The sequence below is a fragment of the Macaca fascicularis genome, chromosome X, assembly GCF_037993035.2.
Source record: "Macaca fascicularis isolate 582-1 chromosome X, T2T-MFA8v1.1".
Classification (NCBI taxonomy): Eukaryota; Metazoa; Chordata; class Mammalia; order Primates; family Cercopithecidae; genus Macaca; species Macaca fascicularis.
In genome coordinates, this window is record NC_088395.1 from 19,728,978 (window position 1) to 19,755,733 (window position 26,756).

The 26,756-nt window shown below is 47.1% G+C and overlaps 1 protein-coding gene across 12 annotated transcripts in view; it reads right to left on the bottom strand.

Moving 5' to 3' along the window:
* SH3KBP1 (SH3 domain containing kinase binding protein 1) overlaps positions 1 to 25,658 on the bottom strand; it is a 361,548-nt gene extending 335,890 nt beyond the window's left edge. For all 12 annotated transcript variants that reach the window (XM_074028997.1, XM_074028992.1, XM_074028995.1 and 9 more), the window contains exon 1: positions 25,383 to 25,658. Coding sequence is in view for 6 of the 12 variants with exons in the window: in XM_045383606.3 (XP_045239541.1) it covers positions 25,383 to 25,386 (4 nt within the window). In the remaining 6 variants the exon portion in view is untranslated. The remainder of the gene's footprint in view (positions 1 to 25,382) is intronic.
* Between the last annotated feature and the right edge of the window lie 1,098 nt (positions 25,659 to 26,756).

Genomic DNA, 26,756 nt, shown 5'->3' on the forward strand with positions numbered 1-26,756 from the left:
GAAAATAGAATTAAGAGATAAAATTATAAATATAAATTTTATTTATCAATATAATCTCCATCAAGGTTAAGACACTTTTGTAAGTGATAACATCAGCCACTTAGTTCATCCCTAAAGAACTGAGGGTCTTAGGAATTTAACCATGTCAGTGCAGTCTTTTTCACATTATTAACTGAAGAAAATAGGTGATCTTTACAGATTTTTTTAAAGATTAGGACAAAAAAGGAGTCAGAGCCAAATAAGGACTGTGAAGTGGATGCCTAATGATTTCGCCTCAAAATTCTCACAAAATTGCCCTTGTTTGATAAGAGGAATGAGAATGAGCAGGAGCACTCTCATGTGAAGAACTCTGGGGTAAACTGTTCCTGGATGTTTTTCTGCTCATGCTCTAACTTTCTCAAAACACTGTCATAATAAACAGAAGTTACTGTTCTTTGGCCCTCCAAGAAGTCAACAAGCAACATGCCTGGAGCATCCCCAAAAACTGTTGCCCTGACCTTTGCTCTTGACTGCTTTTGCTTTGACTGGACCACTTCTGCCTCTTGGTAGCCATTGCTCTGATTGTGCTTTGTCTTCAGGATGGCACTGGGAAAGTCGTGTTTCATCTCCCATTACAGTTCTTCCAATAAATGCTTCATGATCTTGATCTCACCTGTTTAGAATTTCCACTGGAAGCTCTGCTCTTGTTTGTACCTGATCTGGGAGCAATGGTTTTGGCGCCCATTGAATTTGCTCAGTTTTAATTTTTCAGTCAGAATTGTGTGAGCTGAACCAATTGAGATGTCTGTGGTGTTGGCTATTGTTTCTGTTGTTAACTGTCAGTCCTCTTCTATTAGGGCATAAACAAGATAAATTTTTTCCTCAAAAATTGATGTGGATGGTCTGCCACTGCAGACCTTATCTTCAACATTGCTTTGTCCTTTCTTAAAATGAGTTATCTATTTGTAAACTGCTAATTTCTTTGGAATATTGTCCCCATAAATTTTGTGTAAAGCATCAGTGATTTCACCATTCTTCCACTCAAGCTTCACTATAAGTTTGATGTTTGTTCTTGCTTCAATTTTAGCAGAATTCATGTTGCTCTGATAGCGGCTCTTTCCAAACTGGTGTCTTATCTTAGTGCCTCAAACTAGATACTATTTAGACATGTTACAGCCAAGTTAGTGTGAGTTTATTTTGGTGCAAAAAAAATGTAAATCCATGCATAGTTTTTTCATAATACCCATTTTCCATGAACTTGTTGAAGTCTCCTCATATAGCTCTGTATTACTTGGCTTTGATCCTTACCCTAAAAGAGGTCAGCTCACAACTGAAGTAACCAAATGAAAAACAAGCACTCCAGGGATGGTGGATCAGCATTTGAAAGACTAATCAGAGTCCATTTGCACCAGAGTTGGTTAATTAGCATGATGAAAACAAGCAGTGGCTCTCTGCTCTAGGAATTGGGTGAAAATATTGTGCCACCATCTCCATCCTCAGAAGAACTGCACAGAAGAATCTAGAAATAACAGCCGTCTGCCCCCTTCAGAGAAGAGGCCCAGGACTGTCAGGGGCCATTGTCAACCACTAGAGGAGGACCCTGTCCCCTCCCTGGGGGTTAGCTGAATCCTGGCACTGGAATACAGTGGCATCTGCCTTGAATATCTCTTTCCCAAAAGGGGCCTGGCCAGAGGGCTCAAGCTTTGCTGAGCTTACAAAACAGCCTGCAGGGCGCTCTCTCTTTTTTTTTTTTTTAAAGAGACAGGGTCTTGCTCTGTTGCCCAAGCTGGAGTACAGTGACAGGATCACAGCTCACTACAGCCTTGAACTCCTGGGCTCAAGTAATCCTCCCACCTCAGCCTCCCAAGTAATGGGGACTATAGGCATGTGCCACCATGCCCAGCTAAAGCAGGGCTCTCTTCATGCCTGCGTACTAACAAGTGTCTGAATGAGTGGCCAAAACGTGTCTGAGACTTGCTTTCACTGTAACATACCTCTCAGTCATGGGACCGTGGGAAAGGATGCACAAAGCTCCCACGTACTATTTCTTAAAAGAACTTGTCAATTCTTCAAAGTCCAAACCAGTTTAAGTTCACAACAGATTACTTGTTAGAATTCTTGAGAACACATTTAAGCCTCTGTAAGTCTGTGCCAGAAGGGTTTACATTTCCCAGAGCAGAGCCCTCCTGGGATGAGGTCCCCAGCTGGGCTGCTGCTCTCTCCAGAGAGAGTTGTTTGGGCAGTGACACCCAACACCCCCCAACCCGCAAGTGGCCACACTGAACCCCTGAGGCTTTTAGTGTCAAGAGTGCACTGGATGTCCAAAAAGTGAGCAAATAAATTTGTTTAGCCCAGCGTCTAAGTTGACTCAACAGTAGAATCAATCACAAAGCCTACAAACAAAAAGGCCCATGCTTTTATTTTCTTTGGGGCCAGATGTAATCAACCCCATCTTCTATTTTCTTTCTCCCAAGGGGCAGACTTGTCTATCATTTCCTGTCCTCATCCCCCTGCTTCCTCATTCCTCGCTCGCTGGCCAGCCCAGCTGCTACCAGTCATCCTAACTCCCCGCTCCCCCTCACGGCCGTCCATCCCCAGGCTCTAGCAGCCCCAGTAAGAGTCTCAGCTGGGATCATCAAAACTCCAGGACAACCCTACAGAGAAACAACGTATCTGACAAACTTCACCGTCCAGTGGTCTAAGAGAAACCCTCTCGACTTCCTGAAACTCTGCAAATATAGAAGCCATCTTCCACGTAGGCTGCCACCAAAATGATTGCCCCTTTGGCCCTACTTGACATGGAGATTTAGGAAAACAAAGTCCCTGTTGTGGGTTGGCAGAACAACACCCCCCACCCCCTGCAAAGATGCCCACATCCCAATCCCAAGCAAAAGGGAATGAAAGTTGCAGATGGAATTAAGGTTGCTCATCAGCTGGCCCTACAAAAGGAAGAGTTGCCTGGATTATCCAGATGGACCCAATGTACCCACAAGGGTTCTTAAAAGCAGAGCAGGGCACAGGAGAGAAGATCAAGTGACACAACCTGAAAAAGACCTGGGTCACTGTTGGTGACTTTGAAGATGGAGGAAGGGGCCATGAGTCAAGGAATACGGGCTGCCTCTAGAAGATGGGAAATGGAAGGGAATGGGATTTTCCTTAAGAGTTTCCAAAAAGGAATGCAGCCCAGTCGGCACTTTGATTTTAGCCCAGGGAGACCCACATCAAACTTCTGACCTACAGAACTGTAAGACAGTAAAATCTGTGTTGTTTTAAGCCACTCATTTTATGGTAATTTGTTAGGGCAACAACAGGAAACGAATATACCCGGTTACCAGTACCACCGTTGCGTCTTCTGGACCTGACGGATAAGCGACTGTTAATGAAGTAAAACTCTCTATGCGGAGCCCACAGCACTTTCAAGTCACTTCCCCCGGAAGGCCAGCGCCATGCCCCTAGCACTTACGTCCAAAGAAACCAGTGCCCAAGGACAGAAAACACACTGTGGTTTTGTGTCACAGGGCAACTTCTAAATAGAACACTTTGCCTGTGCCATTTTTGTGAGGTATCTGCTTGACACAGATCTTTAAAAAGCAAACCCACTCAGAGTTATTTCTGTAACTGAAGGTGGGCAAGAATGGGGATAGTAAAATGAGACTATTACTTATGAAATGAGCAATGGAAGTTAGGCCTATTCTTATTTATCATTTAATGCATTAATCTGCATCTAAGTATGGTGATGACAATTTCCATTTCAGACCACCCAAAATCCACAGTGCGTGGGTCTCGGCCTTGGTGGTGTTCTTTAATGGCCTCAAAGCTGTTTTATGCCGATCTGTTCTGGTTGTTTGGCTGGTGCCATAAACTCACAGCCAGAATTCATTCTTTGCAACGTATTTTTTTTGTGGTAAGTACCCTAAACCCACAGTGAAACAGAATCCTGCTTAATAGAGGGTGGAGGTGGAGGAGGGGAGCCATGTGGAGGTCAGCACTCCCTATTTCAATAGATTTGGATTCTCCTTCCAACTAGCTGGGAGTGGAGGTTCAAACCTTAACAGTGTTCAACTGACAAAGGTCTTGCTCAGTGATTCTTATTGCTCAGGCTTGAAAGTAGTTACGGATCACACAAGCTGGCCTAAAAATAAAAAGCAACGATTTCCAATGCCAGAACAGTGGGGCCATTTAAGCTCTATTTTTAGCAAGTCTCGGTTACCTGGGAAGCGGCATATGGCTCCTATAATTCTTCAAAGCGTGAGAGCATTAAAAGATTGAAGTGCCTGCGATAAATGGGCTGGTCCCCAAATGACTGTACACACACTGACCAAAGGAGACAGCCAACACCCCAGTTGACCCAACAGGCTTCCAAAGGGACCCACCATCATGCTGCAGTCTCTTAGCCATTAGCAATGGTTCAAATATTAAGCCAGATGATGGAGGAGTTTCCACTACCAATTTACGATATTGAAGACTTTATGGTTTTGACAGGAGGGCATTTTCTAAGCAATTACTCCCTAGGGAGGAAGAAAAGCATCCTGAAGCAAAACACCAGGGACTGGTTCAAGCTAACATAAAGCAAGAGGAAAAAAGAAGAAAAACATCTTGCACTGCAGGGGGCCAGAGACACTTCCCTAAAATGCAGGATGAGAGCCCTGCTGCAGAAATGAGCACTCTGGCTCCCTTATCTCAAATCTACTGCGCCCAACCCAGGGCGCCCAGATGTGCCTCTTTACTCACCCAGGAGGAAGTGTGGCAAGCCTGAAAGCTGACCACAACTAAGGAAGATAAAGAAGATTTCTTCTATGGTAGAACCATGGCAGGGAAACTTTGGAGGGGACAGTATAACAAGCTAGCCCCTCAGCTACCCTGAAGACAGGGCACGCGCTTTACAAGGGGCTGATCATAAATGGGTCTTTTCTTGGCAAGTTCAATGCAAAAGAAACTTCTGAGGGCTGGGTGTGGTGGCTCATTCCTGTAATTGCAGCACTTTGGGAGGTCAAGATGCCGGGAGTTAGAGACCAGCCTGGGCAACATAACGAGACCTCCATCCCTACAAAAAACATAAAAATATTAGGCAGGTATGGTGGTGCGCACCTGTGGTCCCAGCTACTTGGGAGGCTGAGGCAGGAAGATCACTTGAGCCCAGGAGTTTGAGGGTACAATGAGCCATGATGGTACCACTGCACTCTAGCCTGGGCAACAGAGTGAGATCCCGTTGAAAGAAAGAAAAGAAAGGAAAGGAAGAAAGGAAGAAAGGAAGAAAGGAAGAAAGAAAGAAAGAAAGAAAGAAAGGAAGAAAGGAAGAAAGAAAGAAAGAAAGAAAGAAACAAACAAAAAGAAATTTCTGTTAATGGCTAATCAAAGGCCACAGATTGATTCTCATACATACAGCAGAAGTGGTCTAGGCACAAATGCTGTTGTGTTGCCAAAATTCTCCCATGGATGGCGTCACTGATGATTTTATCTATTTTTTAGGCCTCTTGAGAGAAATGCTATCTAAACGTAAACAAACCTTACAACACGATAAGGCCAAGAGTAGGGAAGACTGAGTAGTGCTGGCTTTCTCGGTCGCCCCAACCATAGGCAACATGCATTTGAGCAGAAATCAATATGCAAAATTAAATATCAATTTTTGAACTGGTTGGGGAAAATGAGGCTGGCATTAAAGTCATATGTTGTTTTCACTCTTTCAACAAATATTTTTCTTTTGCTGCCTGTTGGTGAGACACTGTGCCAGGCATAGTGATACCAGCATAGACAAGAAGACCTGAGAAGGCTGTGGTCTTGGCCTGGGCACCGGGGAAACTAGTGCTCACAGAGCATAATTTTTGGAGTCCTTGCAGTCCCTGCTGGGGCTTCCTGAACCAGCATGCGCCTTCTCCTCAAGTGGTGACCCTTCTCCTGTGCTTCAGGAAGCAGCCAAGTTACGGGTGGGGAGGGAGGAAAGGGAAGAGGGAATTATGTCTGGCTACAACAAATCGGATTTCCTTGCATTTTCCAGCAGACCAAGTAAAACAAAGATAAATAAGATGTCTCACGATCCCCCCTCAAAAATAAATAACTCATCCCCAATTGGTGGCGTCTTCCTGTTTATAAACCCCAGGAAAGTGAAATTGCAACTGCAGTGTGTATGAATTATTTTAGTCAGACATGCGATTCTCTTCCACCTCCTAAGCAAGAATTTGTCAGCTCCAGGCTGAGAGCCAAGATTTCTCAAGACAGGGCCTAGGACAACATGGAGGGAAGGAAGGGTCCAAGCACAGTCTTAGCGAAGCCCAAGGAGGCAATGAAAAGGGGCCGAGGATGGTGCTGCTGGATCCAGCAAAGGACAAATGAGTCTTGCTGGCCCCTGCAGACTCCTAAGTTATCACCACAGAAAGTTTGTCCTATCTTATATACAAAAATGAGTGCACATAAATTTGACAAATTAATGACTTACTCTCCCCCATTATCAGAGGAAAGCAATTGATGAAAGAAAAAAGAATAAAGACTTCTAAATCGAGCTGCCTAAAGGAATAGGGACCTGTAATGACTTCCCAAAGACCTCATCTCCAAATAACACAACATGAGGGATTAGGGCTGCAACACAGGAACGAATAAGAGGGGGATACGAACGTCCAGTCCACAGCAAGCTGGAGGGCAAGAGGGTATTAGGAAAGGAGGGTTTGATTTGTCTACCTACTATGTGCATGTAATGTATGATGAGGTGATTATCACACACAAGAGGGCTCTGGGCACGATGTGCTAGTGTGGGCTTTTGTTATTGTTTATTTGTAACACATCTGGGCCCCTACTGTGCACCGGGATCTTTGTCATTTAATCCTAGGGATGCTAGCTACTCTGTCAGCTTCGCTGAGGAAGCTACAAGTACAACAGTGGATGGGAATGCCCTCTGCAAAAGGACTGTGGCAAACAGAAGACTGATGGATGAAATTGTCACTCATGAGAAAGACCCCAAAAATATGCTTTGTTTTTTAGGATTACTTCAACATTTGAATCCTGACAATCACAAAGTATCAGAAAACAAAGTCCTCCCTTCAGCAAATTCACCAGTTCTGACAACTTAACACTTAAAATATATCCACAGCCATGTGATTGGCAAAATTGTGATGGTATGATATGGCAGAAACTGATCATTCTCTCTAGTACCCATTATCCCCTTCCTCTTTTAAAAAATACAGATGCTTCTCAACTAACCACGGGGCTACACCTGCATAAACCCATCATGAGTTGAAAATATCCTAAGTTGTAAATGCACTTTCGACTTAGGATATTTTCAACTCACGATGGGTTTATGAGGACATGATCAGGAATGTGCTGGATGCATGTCATTTTTCCACCATTGTAAAATCAGAAAACCATTTAATCAACCCATTGTAAGTCAGGGACTGTCTGTAGAACCCATCCCTCCCCCCATGGTAAACAGAATAATGCTCCCCAATGCCTGCAAAGTATGTCCATGTCCTAATTCCCCAAACCTGTGAATATGTTACATAACGTGGCTAAAGGGACTTCACAGATTTGATTAAGGATCTTGAGATGAGGACAGTATCCTGAATTAACTGGCAGATCCCAGTGTAATCACACGGATCTTTAAAAGATGGAAAAGCTGGAAAAGGAAATGAGATGAAGGGAGGAGGGGTCAGGGTGATGTGAGGAAGAGGCCAGAAGCCAAGTCATGCAGATGACCTCCAGAAGCTGCAAAAGGTAAGGAAAGGGATCCTCCCCTCCAGAAGGTACTCAGCCCTGCCCACCCATTCTGGACTTCTGATTTCACAAACTAGAATATAATAAATGTATGTTGTTTGCAGCCATTACATTTGTGGTAATTTATTACAGCAGAAATAGGAAACTAATACTCCTCTGCCTTCAGCTTTTGCTGGGCACATGGTTACACAGCTGGAGCCTGTTTCCTCAGACTCACCTGCAGCTGGGTATGAGTCTGTAGCTAAGTTCTTTGCAATGGGGTGTGGGTGGAAGTGATGTGAGCAGTTTCCAGGTCATGTCCTTAACAAAGAGAAGCTACTCCCCGTCTACTTCCCTCTGCCATGGGCTGGAAGGTGGACACAGTGCTGGTGAGCCAGCTCCAACCATGTCCACAAGAGAGAAGGAACCTGAGCAAAGCAATTCACTCACTCTGACCAGTCCAATGGTCATAGCCTGAGAGGGAAACAGCTATGCTGTTTTGGGGTCTCTGTGATGGCAGTTTAGTCTATGTCCCAGTATATCTGTGATACCAAATATTGGTGAGAATAGGGAGCAGCAGAGATGTTTACACTCTGGGAACACATATTTTGAAAATCAATTAGGCATTCTCGTCTAAAGCTGAATATTCATATACTCTCTCCTTCCATGAATATGTTATCTTCTTCATTCATTAGTTTGTTCATTCACTCAATTCTTGAGAACATATACTGGCACAACACTTTGGAAATCCAGCAACTTAAAATCCAGCAAAACCACTCCTTGTTATGAACCTTTAAAAAAATACACCTCACACATACACCAGAGACATTTATTCAAATGGTGATGGGAAGTCTGTACATAGCAGCAAAAAACTGGAAGCAAAGCAAAAGTCCATCGGGGGAGAAAGGGTAAGTACACAGTGGCATGTTCAAACAATGGAATACCAGACAGGAAAAACACATGAACTGCAAAATCAGAGACAACAAGCAAGTCACAAGTCTCTGCAGTTTCGGTCCCAGTTTTATAAAACCAAAAACAAGCAAAACCAGACAGTATGTTTGTTTTTAAGAGATACATATGGAAACGATAAAATTATTTCTTAAAAAAGAAGAAAGATGATTCTAAAAAGACTTAGGGTGGTTGCTTCCACTAGGGAAAGGGGAGGGAGGGGACAGAGCTGGAGCACAGTGTTTTAGTTCTTACATCAAAAGATGAGTCCACTACTACACATTTCTTTCTTTCTTTCTTTCTTTTTTTTCAGAGCTGGGGGTCTCACTCTGTCGCCCAGGCTGGAGTGCAGCGGCATGATCATGGCTCACTGCAGCCTCGACCTGTCGGGCTCAGGTGATCCTCCCACCTCAGTCTCCTGGGTGGCTAGGACTACAGGCACGTGCCACCATGCCTGACTAATTTTCTGTATTTTTAAAATAGAGACAGGGTATCGCCATGTTGCCCAGGCTGGTCTCGAACTCCTGGGCTCAAATGATCCTCTGGCCTTGTCCTCCCAAAGTGGTGGGATTAGAAGCATGAGCCACCATGCCCAGCCCACTACTATACATTTTATAATGATGTTTGATGGCATAGACAGACATGACATCAACTATCATATCAGCTTCCAGAACTGATTTTAACATGTAGCACCACATGAGAAGGCCTCAGAAAGAACTGTATGAAGGGATTCTCACAGTGGTTTGAAGAGAGAAAAGAGACGGGAGAACCAAGTGAACACAAAAGACTGCACCAGAGCAAGCAGTATGTGCCTGTCACATCACCAAGCAACAACCTCACGGCCGAAGCACACCACCGTGTCTCCTGTTAGTGCTGATCTTCGTGATAGTGGGTTTAAGGCAAAGCAGGAATTCTTGGGAAATGTTTTCCTTGTAAGGGGAACTTCAGCACTCATTTGAGAAACCCCATTCTGTTTTGTTCCTCTCTAAACTACCAGTGAGGAGGGAGTTTCAGAGACTGACTAGACATTTTTCTATCTCAGAAAGCTGTCTTCTAATTTGATGTGTGTTGCTAAAATTTATATCTTTCCTTCTTTCTGGATAAACAGAACTTTCTCAAACACCCTTTGGTTTAACTGCTCATTCCGTTGGGCGGTTCATAAAATGACCACATCACAATCTTCTCCCAATTAGGGAAATGAAAGTTAAGAAAAATGAATAATTGAGTGAAACTCGAGATGTCTTTGAGGAGTTCCCCCGGTTATCAGATCTTATACTTAACAGGCACTCAATAAACACTTAGAGAATTTAATTGAATTCCAACATACAGCAGTATTGAGTCAACTGTTTTGTTTGTCCTACAAATTCAAGTCAGGTTATATTCACAATTTGAAAAGATACCAAAGGGAGAAAGTATATGGTACATATTTAGCTACCAATGCTTTCTAACATTTATTATCATGAACTTTAGAACTTTCACCGAAACTTGCCCCGAGACGGCATCATAAATATTCAACTAATTTTTTTCCCAGGTACATGAGCTGACATTTGATGTACACTTGGTGGCTGAAGAATGAATACTTTCCACAATCCTGTCCATTACTGAAAGTGATGAATTAAAAAGGCCAAGGCATTGAGATGGTTCATCCAGCCTGGCTCCTGGGGGTTCTAGCCACCCTTACTTGGTGCCCTTTAAAGCTAAAAACACAATTTTTTCAGAGGAGTGCATGATGACACAAAGCTAAGCTAGAAACCACAAGGGGATTATTATAGTCATGACCTTTCCCTTGCCAGCATGGGAGCTGGACCCTATCTCAGCCAAACATGAAGTCACATGGATGGCTCACGGCCTTCAGGACACAGTTTTCCCTACAGTTCTGGGAAATAAAATTCCTTTAAATGCCAGTCAGGTAAAAGAATGGTGACCGGGCACGGTGGCTCACACCTTTAATCCCAGCACTTTGGGAGGCAGGGGCGGGCAGATCACGAGGTGAGGAGATCGAGACCATCCTGGCTAACATAGTGAAACCTCATCTCTACTTAAAAAAATACAAAAAATTAGCTGGGCGTGTGGCAGGCGCCTGTAGTCCCAGCTACTTGGGAGGCTGAGGTAGTAGAATGGCGTGAACCTGGGAGACAGAGCTTGCAGTGAGCCGAGATCGCTCCACTGCACTCCAGCCTGGGCGACAGAGTGAGACTCTGTCTCAAAAAAAAAAAAAAAAGAAGTATCAGTTGATCTGTCTCCATCTCTCCTCTCTCTCTCTCTCACACACACACACACACACATCCTCTCTCTCTCTCTCACACACACACACACACACACACCTCTCTCTCTCTCTCTCTCACACACACACACACACACACACCTCTCTCTCTCTCTCTCTCACACACACACACACACACACACACAGCGCACATATAAAAGGGATGATAAGCCATATGAGTAGAGTTTCTAGAACTAAAACTAAAAGCAAACACATGGAGGACAAGTACCCTGCCAATTCCCATGTGCCAATCCCCCTGGACTGAACTCCTCTTGCTTCTCATCATCAGAGGCCAGTCCAGTCATATGGGAATCTACGAAGATTAAAGAATGGATATAAAATGCCACCCTGTCTACAACGTGATTTCCTTACAGGATAGAAAGGGGACATATGTCCATCACATCCTCATCTATATAATATCAAGATCATAGAAACTACCTAAATGCTCAAATGACAGGGAAATAGTTACATACATTAAGATGTATGAACTCAAATACTCAGCAACTAAAAACACTGGCTTCAAAGATGACTATGAAGTGAGAAAAAAACAAAGACATATATATACACATAAATATGCATATGTATATATAAAATACATGTACATATAGCAACAAGTATATATTAATAGTAAAAACCCTGGCTGGGCATGGTGGCTCACACCTGTAATCCCAGCACTTTGGGAGGCCGAGGCAGATGGATCACCTGAGGTCAGGAGTTCGAGACCAGGCTGGCCAACATGGTGAGCCCCTGTCTCTACTAAAAATACAAAAAATTAGCTGGATGTTATGGTGGGCACCTGTAATCCCAACTACTCGAGAGGTTAAGGCAGGAGAATTGTTTGAACCCAGGAGGCGGAGGTTGCAGTGAGCCGAGATCATGCTACTGCACTCCAGCCTAGGGGATAGAGCAAGACTCTATCAAAAAAAAAAAAAAAACCTAAAAAGAAATACACCAAAATATTTCGGAATGATAGTAAGATGATAATAAGAGGAGTTCATAAGAAAAAAGAAATAGTGCCAGGCACAGTGGCTCACACCTGTAATCCCAGCACTTTCGGAGGCTAAGGTGGGTGGATCACTTGAGGCCAGGAGTTCGAGACCAGCCTGGACAACACAATGAAACCCTGTCCCTGCTAAAAATACAAAAATTATCCAGGCATAGTGGTGCGTGCCTATAATTCCGCTTCTTGGGAGGCTGAGGCGGGAAAATCTATTGAGCTGGGGAGGTGGAGGTTGCAGTGAGCCAAAGTCATGCCATTGCACTTCAGCCTGGGCAACATAGTGAGATTCCATCTCAAAAAGATATATATATATAATATATATACACAACTCTAAAAGAAGTACATTAAAATAAAAATTGTGGTTGTTCTAGAGTAGGGACCCATGGCTGGCTGTGGGCTGGAGAAGGCCAGTAGTAACCCTGTCCCTGGCTCTTCCTGCCCTCTGGGATTGAAAATCTGAGGCACGCAGCAATACTGGGTTTGAAGGAAGAAATGGGAGAATGTGGGAAGGAGGAGGAAGTGCAAGAGAGAAGAAGAGTTGAAGGACAGTGGGCGCTGGGGCCAGAGTGAGGTTCCAGGGAGAGAGCTGGGGTTGGGGGAGAAAGTGGGCAGAGAGACAGAAAAGGGGGGTTGGGGACAGATGAGAGGATGGGAGAGAGGGGAGGAAGAGTTAGAGGGAGAGAGAGTGGGGTGAAGTGGGGGGCTGGGGGTGTTGAGGGGTAAGAAAAGAGAGGGAGAAGGGGTAGGAAGAAAGGAAGAAGGGCTTAGTAAGAACAGGAGAGGAAGTGTGGAGAAGGGGGCAGTGGGGAAGGGATGTGGGCAATGAGAAGCGTAAGACACAGGGGCCAGGAGAGGAGGGGTGAGGAGGAGAGAAAATAAGAGAAACGGGCTGGGAGGAATGGGGCCAAACACAGAGGGGCTGAGAGGAAGGCAGAGCAGGAGTGGGGAGGGTCAGGAGGCTGGGGGTGGACAGTGAGGGTGAGGAGAGAGAGACTGGGAGGGAAAGAGAAGGTGTGGGGAGAAGGGGTGGGGAAAAGAGGGTGGAAGGGGAGAGGGGGTGCAGGGGAATGGGAGAGAGATGAGGGGACAAAGAGAGGGTAGGGGAGATGGATCTGGATGAGAGAAAGTGAGGGAGACAGGGTGAAGGGGAGTGAGGGATGGGAGAAAGGGTGAGGGGACAAAGAGAGAGCAGAGAGAGAAAAGGTAGGGGGAGAGAGAGGAGAAAAAGAGAGGGAGAAGGCAGAAGGGAGGAGATAGGCATTAGCGCAAGAGCCCCCGGCCACTTTCTGGAGCGCATCTCTACCTCAGGGGTTAACTCGTCAGGCGGTGGTTGTTTTTTACAATGTCTACATCTCTTCCTCCATTTAAAAACCCACAGGTTCCCTAAAAGAGCCAGACGATGTCACAACTGTACCCTTCCCCCACGGCATGCTATCACCAACCTATCCAAGGGCCCCCGAGGCACAGACACACTTTTTAAGGGCCGCCAACTCAATAGGTGACACGGAGCTTAGTCACACAGTTCAGCAGCTTAAAGGATGAAAATAGCCCCATTACTCTGAAGCACAACTGTTCTCAGCTCCGACAAGGGCCCTTCCTCAGGGAGCCTCATGGAAGGGACTCTGTAAGGATGGAATGAACATCCTGGATGGCTAGAGCACAGGAGAGGCCACGCGGCCTCACATCAGTCACCCCTTTGTCAAGAGGAGGACAGGGAAAATGAGCACCGACACTGGCAGGCGGTCTAGCATCCTCACTGAGAGTGCCTGGCCCGAGGCCGGCCCGTAGCACCCCCTCCTCCATGGGGCAGGGCTTCATTTGGGTCCTCCATGCGCCTTCCTTCAACATTTACGCCAAGACTGGAACTGAGCACCTCCCACCCACCATTGATGTGGGCACGGAGCAGCCACCTGTGTATATGGAGGGTGGGCTGGGGGGAGACATTGGCTCCAGTGGGCTCATTCTCACAAGCAAAAATGTGGAACTGGGACCAAATCAAGTGACACTTAACAGGCATTTGGAACTGTGGCATGTGCCCCATGAACAAGTCACACAGAAGAAAGGGGACAGGGAGGAAGCATGGCCAGAGGGCACGCTGGGCAGCCAGCCCACACCTAGCTCCAGCTGCTGTTTCTTGGGGTTCGGCTCCTCCAGCAGGCACCCTTGGGTTGCACGAGAGGTCCCTGCGGCCCCAGAATAAGCATCCTTTTTGCTCAGGTTAGTGGGCCCTGCTTGGCTTCTATCATTTGAAGAAAGTCCTTACTATACACACGACATGAGAGTGGGAAGACTGTTCCTGAGTTCAAAACCCAGCTGGGTTAAGGCCAGGTGTGGTAGCTCACGCCTGTAACCCTAGCACTTTGGGGGGCTGAGGCAGGTGGATCACCTGAGGCAGGAGTTCCAGACCAGTCTGGCCAACATGGTGAAACCCCATCTCTGCTAAAAATACAAAAAAATCAGCTGGCCATGGTGGCGGGTGCCTATAATCCCAGCTACTCAGAAGGCCAAGGCAGGAGAATCACTTGAACCTGGGAGACACAGGTTGCAGTGAGCAGAGATCACACCACTGCACTCCAGCCTGGGCAACAGAGTGAGACTCTGTCAAAAAACAAAACAAAACACCTAGATGGGTTAAGATAAAGGACAAAATTTCTGTCAATTAATAACCCAGATCAGCTGAGCCTCAGGACAATAGAGCAGTCTCCTGGAGAACTTTTCCGAAGTCCACCCATCCCTCCATCAAAACCAGATGGAAGGACTAGGCATAGCGCTCCAATGCACATCTCCAGGGGGGAAACTCCCCAGCTAGATAGAGGTTCGCCCATCATCAATTAATCAGGACATTAAAGGAGGGGAAAATTACAGAAATGCCTGTGTGTTGGTATATGTATGAAAGTTCCCTGTAAGAAAACTTGAGAAACAAAATAGCAGCAGCCTATGGGGAGGGTCACTGCACAGCTGAAGGACAGAGTTGGGAGGGAGACTTTTTCCTGTAAACACTTTTTCACCTTTTGAATTTCGAATCCTGAGGATATATAACCTATTCCAAACACTAACTTTAAAAATGTCTCAAGCAAGCAGCTGTAGTCATTATGCCCTCAAAAAAACAGATGAACACAGTGTGAACTGCTTCCCCCTTTCCAATTTTTTCTTCACTTGGTGAAATCTTCCACCTCACTTTTCCCCCCACAATCCACCCTCCGCAAGCCAATTACTTTCATTTGTTTTCTGACAGTCAAAAGCAGCAATTAAGCTTTAAAAAAAATCAGCATCAATTAACAAACGCTTGCTCTGCCCATCCTGCTTCATGGATCACAGATGAGCTCATTGACCTACTGTATTTGAGTTGACACCTCTCTTTGCCATCTAATAGTTTGTTGAGAACAAAGGGGCAATTAGAAATCACTGGCTAAGTGGTTTAAAACTGTCCCATTTCGGTCAAGTTGTGAAGAGATGTTTTTGCCTGTTTTGTTTTGATGATCAAAACAGGAGAAAGGCAAAGCTCATTTACGAAGTCATTCGTGTCAAATGAATTTGAGAAGCTAGTATGTAAAATGCTCATCAGAAGACAGCACCCAGAACACCCTGGTGAAGAAAATTGAGGTCCATGAAGATGCTAGCTAAGAGGAGGGGGGAGCAGAGCAAGAATGGTCTTTCCCAGTCTTCATCCAAAATGAGGGCCAAGCATCTCCAATGAGGGCCAAGCGTCTCCGTCTAGCTCCAGGCACAAACCTAAGAACTAGCTGGAATAATTAGACAGGACACTAAGCTAATTAAAGACTTTTCACACGGGGAGGTGGCATGTGATGGATAAAACTGGTGCAGCCCCAGAGGACCAGACCTAGAACACGGCCCCAAGTCTTCCAAGTCTAGAACAGTCCAGAAAAATCTGGCAAAAACACAAGGGCTGGCGTTTGCATACTGGCTGGTAAGAAGCTCAAGTGTAAGGAGCTGGTTGTTTAAACTGTCTATACATGCTGTACTTGGGTGCTCAAGGACTTAAATTTGTTATGCCAAATGAGTCATTAATAAGCATTGAAATGTTTATAGTATTTAATCCAAGATAGAAATAACAGTATGAACTGAACTGCACTTCATCTTGCCACTCTGTCACCCACACCTAGAGACAGACCAGCCTCCAGCAGTGCCCCCACCACTTCCGTGGCCAAAGAAAGGAAATAAGCAAAGGCCTTTTCTGGTCTTTTCTTGCCAACTGGATAGTGCTCCATTAGGACAAATATCACAGGATTTTTGTTACTAGTATTTTTTCTTTGTATGGCTAAATATAAGGACAGTTGATCACAGAGTTCAGACCCATGAGCCAACTTTTGCCTTAAGTGTCCCCTAATGAAAACTATAGAACTGCCTGCAAGATATTTATCCATAAGATAATGATCAAGTTGAAAACCAAGTGCTCATGATCAACCAGATTGCTGGTGGACCTTTGCCAGCTGAAGGAATTTAAGTGAAGAAACGTGGAATGATATCAACCGTGTCTGTGAATTCAAGGGATCTGTTTGGCACTGCAGTGTTTTCTCCCATGATGTAGACTTTTTTTTTCTTCTTGAGACAGGGTCTCACTCTGTTGCCCAGGCTAGAGTGCAGTGGTACAATGTCAGCTCACTGTAGCCTCCTGCTCCCAGGTTCAAGTGATTCTCCTGCCCCAGCCTCCTGAGTAGCTGGGACTACAGGTATGTGCCACCATGCCTGGCTAATGTGTGTGTGTGTGTGTGTGTGTGTGTGTGTGTGTGTGTGAGAGAGAGAGAGAGAGAGAGAGAGAGAGAAAATAAAGGGCCTCCCAAAGGAAATATCAACCAAAAACATTAAAAAAAAAAAAAAAAAAAAAAAGCCACGCTTTCCCTTTTCCTATCTTCCTTTGGAATTTCAACTGGGATCCTTGGGCTTCCAAGTGTTCTCCAAATTGGCTGGCTGGTCCAGGAACCCCTAGGGGACATGGATTCTGACCTTCAAGTTAGAAACTTACTAGGGAGGGGTGATTTAAAAAAGAAGTTTTGGAACTAGATAGTGGTGATGGTTGCAAAGCATTGTGAATATACCCAGTATAACTGAACTGTACACTTAAAAGTGCTGAAAATTGCAAATTGTTACATGTTTTAGCATAAAATTAATAATGTACCAAAACCCATTGAATTGCACACCTTAAATGGATAAATTGTATGGTATGTAAATTATATATCAATAAATCTGTTTAAAAAAACCTTACACCCTGGTGTGATGGCTCACGCCTAATCCCAATGCTTTGAGAGGCCAAGGCAGGTGGATCACTTGAGCCCAGGAGTTCGAGACCAGCTTGGGCAACATGGCGAAGCCCCATCTCTACAAAAAATACAAAAATTAGCAGGGCGTAGTGGCACGCACATGTAGTCCCAGCTACTTGGGTGGCTGAGGTGGGAGGATTGCTTGAGCCTAGGAGGTCGAGGCTGCAGTGAGCCTTGATTGCACCACTGCACTCCAGCCTGAGCGACAGAGTGAGACCCTGTCTCAAAAAATAAAAAAACAAAAAACTTACAAGGGAAAGAGACTGTAGCAAGAGCCTCATGAGGGGAAGCAAGAGCCTGACATTTTCTGAGCCCCTACAGAAATTGGGTGGGGCTGGTTCTTCCATATTGGAAGGCAGCTGGGTTCTGCCACTAGGGGACCATTGTCACTCTGCCTCTCTGAGGCTCAGTCTCATCATCTGATGTCATGGGCCATGACTGCCAAGGCTCCTTCCAGCACTTCAATGCCAGGAACCAATATGTGAGCAGCAGAGGACCCATCGCCTGTCCCCCCACATAAAAGCACATCCCAATACAAAGATAAAACATTACAGGGCCCAAACACTATCAAAGCAAGTTTAACAACTTCGTGCCCCAAAGCCCTTGCCTCTCCCCAGCTTAACGACCCACGTATCAACAGAAGAGAGGCAACAGTTGTGTTAAAACACTCTCCATTCAAAGAACAAAATGGTGAAAGTCCCAAAGAGTCCTGTTCTCTAGTGACTTGTAGGTTCGTGCATAAAACGAAGACTGTGGTTACATACAAAATCTTATGTTCCAGAAGGACTGATAATGAAGTAAGGAAATGGTACTCCAGCCATCTGTGTTAATAAGCCCCTGGGGTTCCCCCAGCGCAGGCTTCCTTAACCTCAGCATGACTGACATTTGGGGTCAGATAACTCTTTGTTGTGGTAGTGCGGGGTGCGGCTGGCCTGTGCATCGTAGGATGTTTAGCAGCACCCCTGACCTCCACCTAGTAGATGCCAGTAGAATGACTCTCCACTCCCCTGCCCCCCACCACCAGCTGTGACAACCAAAAGTGTCTCCAGATAGTGCTGTGTCCCCCTGGTGGGGAGAATTGCCCCAAGTTAAGAACCATTGCCAGAGAGAATTTTCTGTCTTAAAATGTGCAGTTCTTTGTTGAAGCCATGTAATACATGCAGCATCACCCTTCTCACCCATTACAGTGTGGGCCACCAGGAACTGTCAGCAAACAGACCTTGTCAACATGCTCTGCCCAGGGGACTTAAGAATTGCACACGCACTCCTGGTGGTCCATAGTTGTGGAGAATTGCAAGTTGTAACCGTACTTGGGTGAAAGGGTTATATATTCATTCATTAACATATGGCACTTACTGTATGCCAGGCAACGTGCCAGGGCAATGGAGTTGAGCAGATCCAGTTGGAGATGGAGACTTAATACAAGAAGAAATGTTGTATCACTTTGCATTGCATGCCTGTATCAAAACATCTCATGTACAACACAAATATATACACCTGCTATGGACCCACAAAAATTAAAAATAAAAAAATTTTTAAACAAAGTATGGTACAGCACACCTTTGCAGCAGGCTCCCACAGATGCACAAGGGGTGTGGGAGACTGAACAATGACTTCCCAAAGATGGCCACATCCTAATCCCCAGAACCTGTGACTATGTCCCCTTCCATGGCAACAGGAACTTTGCAGGTGTGATTCACTAGGCATCTTGAGAAGGGGAGGGGGATCCTGGATTATCCAGGTGGGCCCAGTGTCAAACAATGGTCCTCATAAAAGGCAGGCAGGTGGCTCGGTGAAAGACAGGAGATGCGAGGACAGCAGCAGAGGTTGGAGGGCTGGGGTCACGAGTGAAGGAAGTACAGGCACTGCAGGCAGCCTCTAGAAGCCGGGCAAGGCAGGGAAATGAATTCCTCCAAAAAGAACACAACCCTGCTGACACCTTGATATCGACCCGGTAAAATCCATTTTGAACTTCCGACCTCCAGACCTATAAGATAACACATTTGTGCTGTTTCAAGCCACTAGGTTCACAGTGATTTGTTACTGCAGCAATAGGAAACGGATACAGGGAGTCTACAAGGCAGAGAAGAGAGTGATATCTGTTCCCCACGAAGGGAACTACGTGGGCAAAGTCTCAGAGATCTGAATGAGCTTAGAACGAGCGAAAGCATCGGGTGCCTGCCAAGCTTTACGAAGGCTTCACTAAGGCATTCAGGATCTAAAGCATTTGCAGAAGGGTAGACACATGGGGTCAATTCCAGAGTCATTTGGGGCTTGACTGTAGATCAGAAGGGGCAGGGAAAGGGGAAGGAACAACAGCAGCGTCCCTATGGAAGTGACAGGAAAAATGGTGATACCCTCAACGAAATGGGAAGTAAAAGAGGCAGGACAGGTATTAGCAAGGAGAAATGCTGAGCTTAGTTTGCAACATGCTCAGTCTGAGGCGTCTAAGACACACCTGGGTGAAGTTAGCTAGGAGAGGATACCAATGATAATCAGCTCAACCAATGTTAATCTTAGGCTTACCGTGTGCCATGCACAGGAACACGATGACCAAACTGACAAGGTTCCTGCCCTTGTGGTGCTTATAGTGGGTGGGTCCTGAGCTCAGAACAGAGACCAAGACTTGGGACAGATGTGGGCATCGTCAATAGGTGCCACCTGAATTGGCAAAGTGGCTGCAATCACTCAAGGACACACTAAACATAAGGGGACCAGGGATGACAGCATTCCACAGGTGGACAGGGGTGGAAGAAAAGGAGGGAAGAGTGTAGGAGAAATCAGGAAAAAACAGGGTGTTCTAGAAAACAAAGAGTTCCAGTCTTCAGTCTCAAGCTTCAGTGAAGTCAAACATGGTGAGGCCTGAGACCATGTACTTCGTGATTGGAGAAGGATCATTCAGGATAACCTCAGCATGATCAGTTTCTAGAACACAATCAAGGCAATGCCAGAGTCCTGGTAGGTGTGGGGCAGGCTATGTGAGGAAAGGGGAAGAGCGGGACAAGCTATCTCAAAAAAACAGCAGTGAAGAGGAGAGAAAGGTGAATGCAAGATGTAACTTTAAGACGGCTTTATTAATAAACTGTAGAAATCTAAATAGAACCAAAGATGGAATCTTCTTAAGGAGGGACAGGGCAGTTGACTATGAACACACGGTTATCCAAGAGAAACCAGGAAAAGTCAGGTCCACCACAGGGCAGTGTAGTGGTCAGAATAACTTTCCCTCCCCGCCCCCAGATGCCCACATCCTAAAGCACAGGATGTGTAAATGTTGGGTTACAAGGCAAAGGTGAGTTAAATTTACTGATCAGCTGACCTGGAGATGAGGCGATGAGCCTGGAATATCCAGGTGGACCCAATGTCATCACAGGAGTCCATACACGTGGAAGAGAGGGGCAGAAGAGTCAGTAACAATGATGTGATGGGAGAGAGAGCTGCCCAGCCATTGCTGGCTTTGGAGACAGGAAGAGGCCACAAGCCAAGGAATGCCAATTCTCGAAGCTGGAAAAGACGAGGAAAGGGATTCCCTCCTACAGCCTCCAGAAGGAATGCAGCTCTGCTGACTTCGTGATTGTCGCCCAGTGACGGATGATAAACTTGTGATGTCTCCAGGTACTAAGTTTGTGGTAGTTACAGCAGCAATCAGAAACGAATACAGGTACCAGGTATCGAAAATCATGAACAAATATTACACACTGGAATAATGCAAACAGTGTATCTTAAAGTCCCCTTTAAAGAGAATGGAGGGTAAAGGATTCTGGAAAGTGCCTGTGTGATACTCTGGTAAAAGTCCCAGAGACTAACACTGAGATCAGCTGGCTAGTGTCACTAATGCCTAGGTGTTGGAGGTCTGGGTTGGACCGGATTCATGGAAGAATCCACACTGTACTGTCTTAACACAAGAAGTTTGTTTTGAAGTAGGAGTATGTCATTCTCCTTCTCTAAGGTAATGTGTCACTTATAACAGTACTTCGTCTTATGATCAATGTGCCATGTGTACCCTAGTGAACCACAAGCTCTGGACGTCAGCTTTCTCAACTGTAAGGCAAGGAGGGGTTCTACACTGGACCATGATCAGAACCACCTGGAGGGCTCATGAAAATACAGATTGCTGGGCCACGCCCCCAGCATTCCTGATTCAGGAGGTCTGCTGGAATGAAGCCAGGGAATCTGTATCTCTATCGGGCTGCAGGGGAGGCTGTGCTACTGGCCTGGGGGCCACCCTCTGAGAAGCGCTGCATTAGAGGCTCTCCTTCTCTAACACTAAGGATTTGGGGTATTTTCCTGTTCTGCATCTTTCCCATTAGCACTGACTTCTTGGTTCTCAGCAGCTTGCTCTTGCTCTGTCACTCTCCATCCCTTAGTATAGCATTTCAGATGTCCATCGTGCTTAACATTGAACAACAGTCCAGGCTAGACCTGGTTGATATGAAGTAGCGACAGATATACCTAGAAAGCCATTTTCCTCCCCCACTGCCTCCTATTCCCTGCCCCTCCCCATCACATAGTTAACTCAGAGAAAGAGCAGTTCTTCTGGCTGGGAGCTGGCCGGGCACTCACAGCTGGGCCAGGGTGTCCTGTTGAACAGAAACAATTCCCTAGAAAACCAACATCAGACAAGGCCACTCTGTGAGCAGGATGGAATAAGATGAAAACAAGACCACACATTAATCATGTCTGAACACGGACAAAACATGCACCTTGTCCAAACCACAGATATGACCAAACATCCCCCAATCCTGGCTAATGCAAATGACTGCTGCTGCTTTACCAGCCATAGATGTGGCCTGCCTCCAATGTTCCCTGCTTCTAGAGAACATTTGTTAAAATACCCAATCACAAATTCCCCCGGTAGCGTCCAATCCAAAGTAATGCCCAGCTTCCTTAAACACTCCCACAAGCCACCTGACACAGGTGCAAGTCCTCTAAGTCATCCTTACTTGTACCATCTTACTGAGATGCCCCACAGTTCCCACGGTGTTCGTTCTCAGTCTCTGCCACAACAACCAGGTGTGGCTGGAGGGCAGCGATGATTCATAACCAGATTTCTGCTCAAACATGATCTCCTCTAAGACACTGTCCTTAGCATTCTCCAGGTTAAGTCAGATTGGCCTCCTTCACGCATCTTTCATGCGCTCTACTGTGGCTTTTGGCTACATATTGCCATGAGAATTGCATTTAAGTCAGCCTCCATTAGACTGAGAAGCCCAAAGTGTCACGTCTCTGTTCTGCACCTGTTCTTAGCACAGTGCGTATGCAAAACAGATCAATAAACATTGGATGGATGGATGGATGAACAACTACTACTGTATGCAAAATACATTGAAAATAACTACAAACTCAAGAGTTGATGAGAGAATGTCAGTAACACCAAAAGAACTGAAGTAGTAAGAGAAGAAACCACCAAGCTCTGTGCAACCAGGTCCACAGCAAGCTTTTGCTCATGCCAAGATGGACAGAAGTAGGTAAAGGTTATGTACAATTAAGGTGGGAGCCTTTTCTTCCATTTCTAACTCAAGACATTTGTAGAGACCAACACATTATGTTCATTTTAGCTTTAGTTTAGCATACAGCAGTCTACCGCCAATGCAATAAATACATTGCCAAAGGCTATCCAAACTTTGTTGTTACTCTGGAATTAAACAGAAATTTGCTGGACTTGCAAACCCTTCACTACTCACAGATTTGGGTCACCATAATATTTGTGTAATTGTAATTATAAGAGGCTTTCTCTGTGTCTGGCACTGTAGGCATGCATCTCCTAGCAAGTTCAGAGGGCACATTCTCGTGGGCTTTTATAAGAGGCCATGTTGCAACTAACCAGCTTCACTTCAGGGTTAGGGATTTGGTTCTTTTCTGTTATTTTTCAGAAAACAAACTATAAGATACAGTTTTACTATGTTATCCATTAACAGAAAACTCATTATCAGGCCAGGTAAGAATATAAGTATATCAGAATCAGGCACAGTGATGTGAGTCTCAGCTACTTGGGAAGATCTTGAGTCCAGGAGTTCGAATCCACCCTGGGCAACACAGCGAGACCCTCCCTCTTAAAAAAGAACAAAATTGCATCAAATTGATAAACTGAATAAATCTGAAAACCAGAGACTTGGGGGGAAGAGATGTGCCTCTGTGTGCACACACACAACCTCAGCCCATTAGATCACTCCATTGGAAGACATACAGAATGAACGGTTAAATAACTGCACTTCATTACAAATATACTGCTGGAGATGCTTTCAAAAGAGCAGGTGATCTTTAGCCACAAACTACTACAAGCACCTTAAATCCCATTATAAATATGAATTAAATTACATTTGTTTTGATATTATCACCTCTAAGTATTAACTCCTGAAATAAATGAAAATCGGTGCCCCCTCCCCCTGCAATAATGGTTACAGCAAAGATTAAAAGGACTAAAAGCTACAGGAGCACTCTATTTTTCGTAGGAAGTTCTGAAGAACGAAAACAGTTCAAATCTGAAAAATAGGTCTGATTCTTCTTAAATGAGACTCAGTCCCCTTCTCATTGAGATACAGAAAGTACAGTCTAGCCATGGCAGAAGACATTTGGATCTAACTTCTTTTTGTGCATAACCCTGTCGGTGACCCACCCAAAATGAAAGGTGATCAAAACAGAATTGTTGGTTACCTCGGAAGAAATTAATCCATTACTAAAGTGGCCTGTAAGGTTTAAAGTATATACTTCTGCCAATGAACTAAATCATCTTATGGGCCAGAGCAAAACAAGAGTGAGTTAAGTGTTCTGTCCCCAGCAGAGTAGGAGGATTTCATGCCCCTCATTCATTCATTCAACAAATATTCAGGTCCGGCTCTGTGCCAGACACCAAAAGTGCTGAGCAAACTATGCAACATTGTGCTGTCCCTATGGTCACAGAGCTTACAGTAGAGGAGATAGCTGTTACGCACAAACATGGAATATTGTTACCAAAAAAAGGTGCTGTATGAGAAAATGGAACAGGAACCAATTTAGACTGGAGGTGGGAGAGAAGGGCACTGTGAAAAAAGTGACATTTAAGCCAAGAGGACAATAGATCACCACTACTTTAGAAAAGGAAAACCTTTTTTGGCAAATGACCACAAATGGGATTTTAACTTTGCCTGTCACCAACGGACTGGTTTAAACCTTCTCTTTTCCAATCCTTCAGGCTTTCTGAACATCCTGACTAGTGTACTGGAATCCTATTACCTGAACACAGAAAGGTCTCACTTTACTATGATTTATTATTATCTGCAGCCTTCCTATGCCTGGCCTAGGAACATCCAAAAATAATCTGCCAGAGGCTGAAAAACAGAGGCTGGCTGTCAGCAAGAACATTACCTGGGTAGACCAAACATTTAATAGCCCAAGTAATCATAAGTCCCTTGCCAATAAAGTGGCAGCTTCTCTGGGCAGCAAGGTGGTTCCAATGCCCCGGGGTCTATATCAAATGGGACCCAGGGGGTCAAGAGGTTAGATGGCTACTTCGAGCTGATGTTTACTCAGTAAATCAAAGACCAGATCACCATTTCCAGGTCCCAGACCCTGAAGACTTAAAGGATGGTATGGGAAGTGGCCTTTTAGCATCACGGAGCAGACAGCTCGCCAGGCTGGAGGAAGGCAGCAGCGAAAGGGTCGGGGCCCGGAGGAAGGGGGCGCAAAAAGAGGAGCGTCAGGTGCTCTGGACCCCGGGACTGCAAGCCAGGCCAGGCACTGGGGCGTTTCCCGCCCCACCCCCCAACCCCTGTCAGCCCCCAGCAAAGGCAACCCAGCCCCATCCAAGACCCCGAGGTTCTAGCTTTCCCCAAGGCAGGACCAGAAAGGCAACAGCAGCCCCGCGCAGGGCCGGAGCCCACCAAGTCCGGGTGCCTGTGTCCGCAGCGCAGAGGAGGGCGCGCTCGGGTGCAAAAATGGCCAAGACAAAACTCTCCCCGCCCACCCGAAAAGCCAACCACACCCCCTGCATCCCTCAGCCCGAGCCGTCCGGGGCCAGCCCCCGTTATCGTCTGCCCAGGCCCCCGCGGGTTCCCGTCGGCGCCGCGCGCGGGCTCGGCGGGCACACCGGCGCAAGTGGGAGTGAATGGGGGCGCGCGAAGCAGGCGAGGGCGCCCACTGCTGTGTCCCCCGTCCGGACCCTGCCCCCGGGGCGCCCTCCCGGGCTCCGCGGTTCTGGGACTGGCGCGCCGCCCTCAAGGCTGAAGTGGACGCCCGGACGCGGGCGGCCCTCACTCACCCATTGGCGTCGAGCCGGGCCGGGCCGCCGAGGCAGCGTGAAAGTTGGCGGAGGCGGGCGTGGGGTTCGGGGCGCCGGGATCGGGGCGCTAGGATCCAGGCGCGGGGGTCCGGACGCGGCGGCTGCTGGACCGGCTTCTTCCTCAGTGACTGCGGTGGCGGCTCAGCGCCGCCCGCTGCTGCCTCTGCTGCTGCTGCCCCGGGGCGACTCCTGCTGCTGCTGTTGCATCGCGGCCCAATGCGCCCGGCTGCGCCGGGTTTCCTGCTCCCCGCGAGTGGAAATTGCGAAAAAAAAAAAAAAAAAAAAAAAAGCGCCGCCCAGCCCAGCGCCCGGCAGCCGCGGCCGCGCCGCCCGCTCTCCCCTCCTCCTCAGCGCTGCCGCGAGGCTCCTGCAGCTCCGCCTGCCGGGGACGCGCGGCCGCCGGGCGGGGGCGGGGCCGGAGAGGGGCGGGGCCCGGGCCGCGTCGGGGCAGGCGCCGGGGGCGTCCCTGCGGCTGAGGCGCTTGGGCGCCCTCCTCACCGCCCTCGCCAGAGGGACCCCGCTCCGCGCGGCTGCCGCCCACCCGCGGCGGCTGGGCTGACGCCCCGGGAAGTGCCGCGAGACTCCTCGAGACCGGAGGAGAGGGGCTCCGTGGGGGAGGGGCGTGGGAGTGCAGGGGCACGTGGAGAAGGAGGAGAAGGGGGCTGAGCGGGAGGGGGCGACAAGAGGTGGAAGACGGGCTGGGGATGGAGACCAGGGCAGGCCCGGGGCCAAACGCCTGCCCAGGGTGATGGCAGGTGACCCTGGGGCATCGAGGCAATCCGGAATGAGACTTCCCGGGGGGGCGGTGTTGTGGGGGGAAGGAAAAGGGTCCCTTGGAAGGGAGAGAAACGCGGCGTCCCTTCGGTGGGGCGTGGGAACGCAGGCAGGCCAGGTGCGAGTTCCGCACAGAGGAGGCGGTGGCACCGACGTGGGGAAAAACGAGCGAAGGACGCAGCGGGGCCGAGGGGACGCATCGCCTCGCAGGGACCCGCCTAAGCCCCGCCCCAGTGCCTGGGCCAGGTGGGGTTCGGGTGTTCAGGAATGTTCCCGAGGTCTGATGTTCCCAGGAATCCGCTGAGATGAGGTCTGGCTCCCTCCCCAGCAGGCATCATTGTGCCTTACTGACTCCCAGACCTGAATGGCCGACCCTTGAGTGGGCGCTAAAATGGAAACAGGGAATCCGTGGGCATTCGTGGGCAATTCAGAAGCTCCGTTTTGGGTCCATTCACCACCACACCTTTCGCCATAGATACTCTGCCTGCCACCACATTCCTCTACCGGCCCGTTATTTCCTTTTCCCTTTCCACCATCTGGTGGTAGGAAACGATAGTGAACTACATGGGAGACATTTAG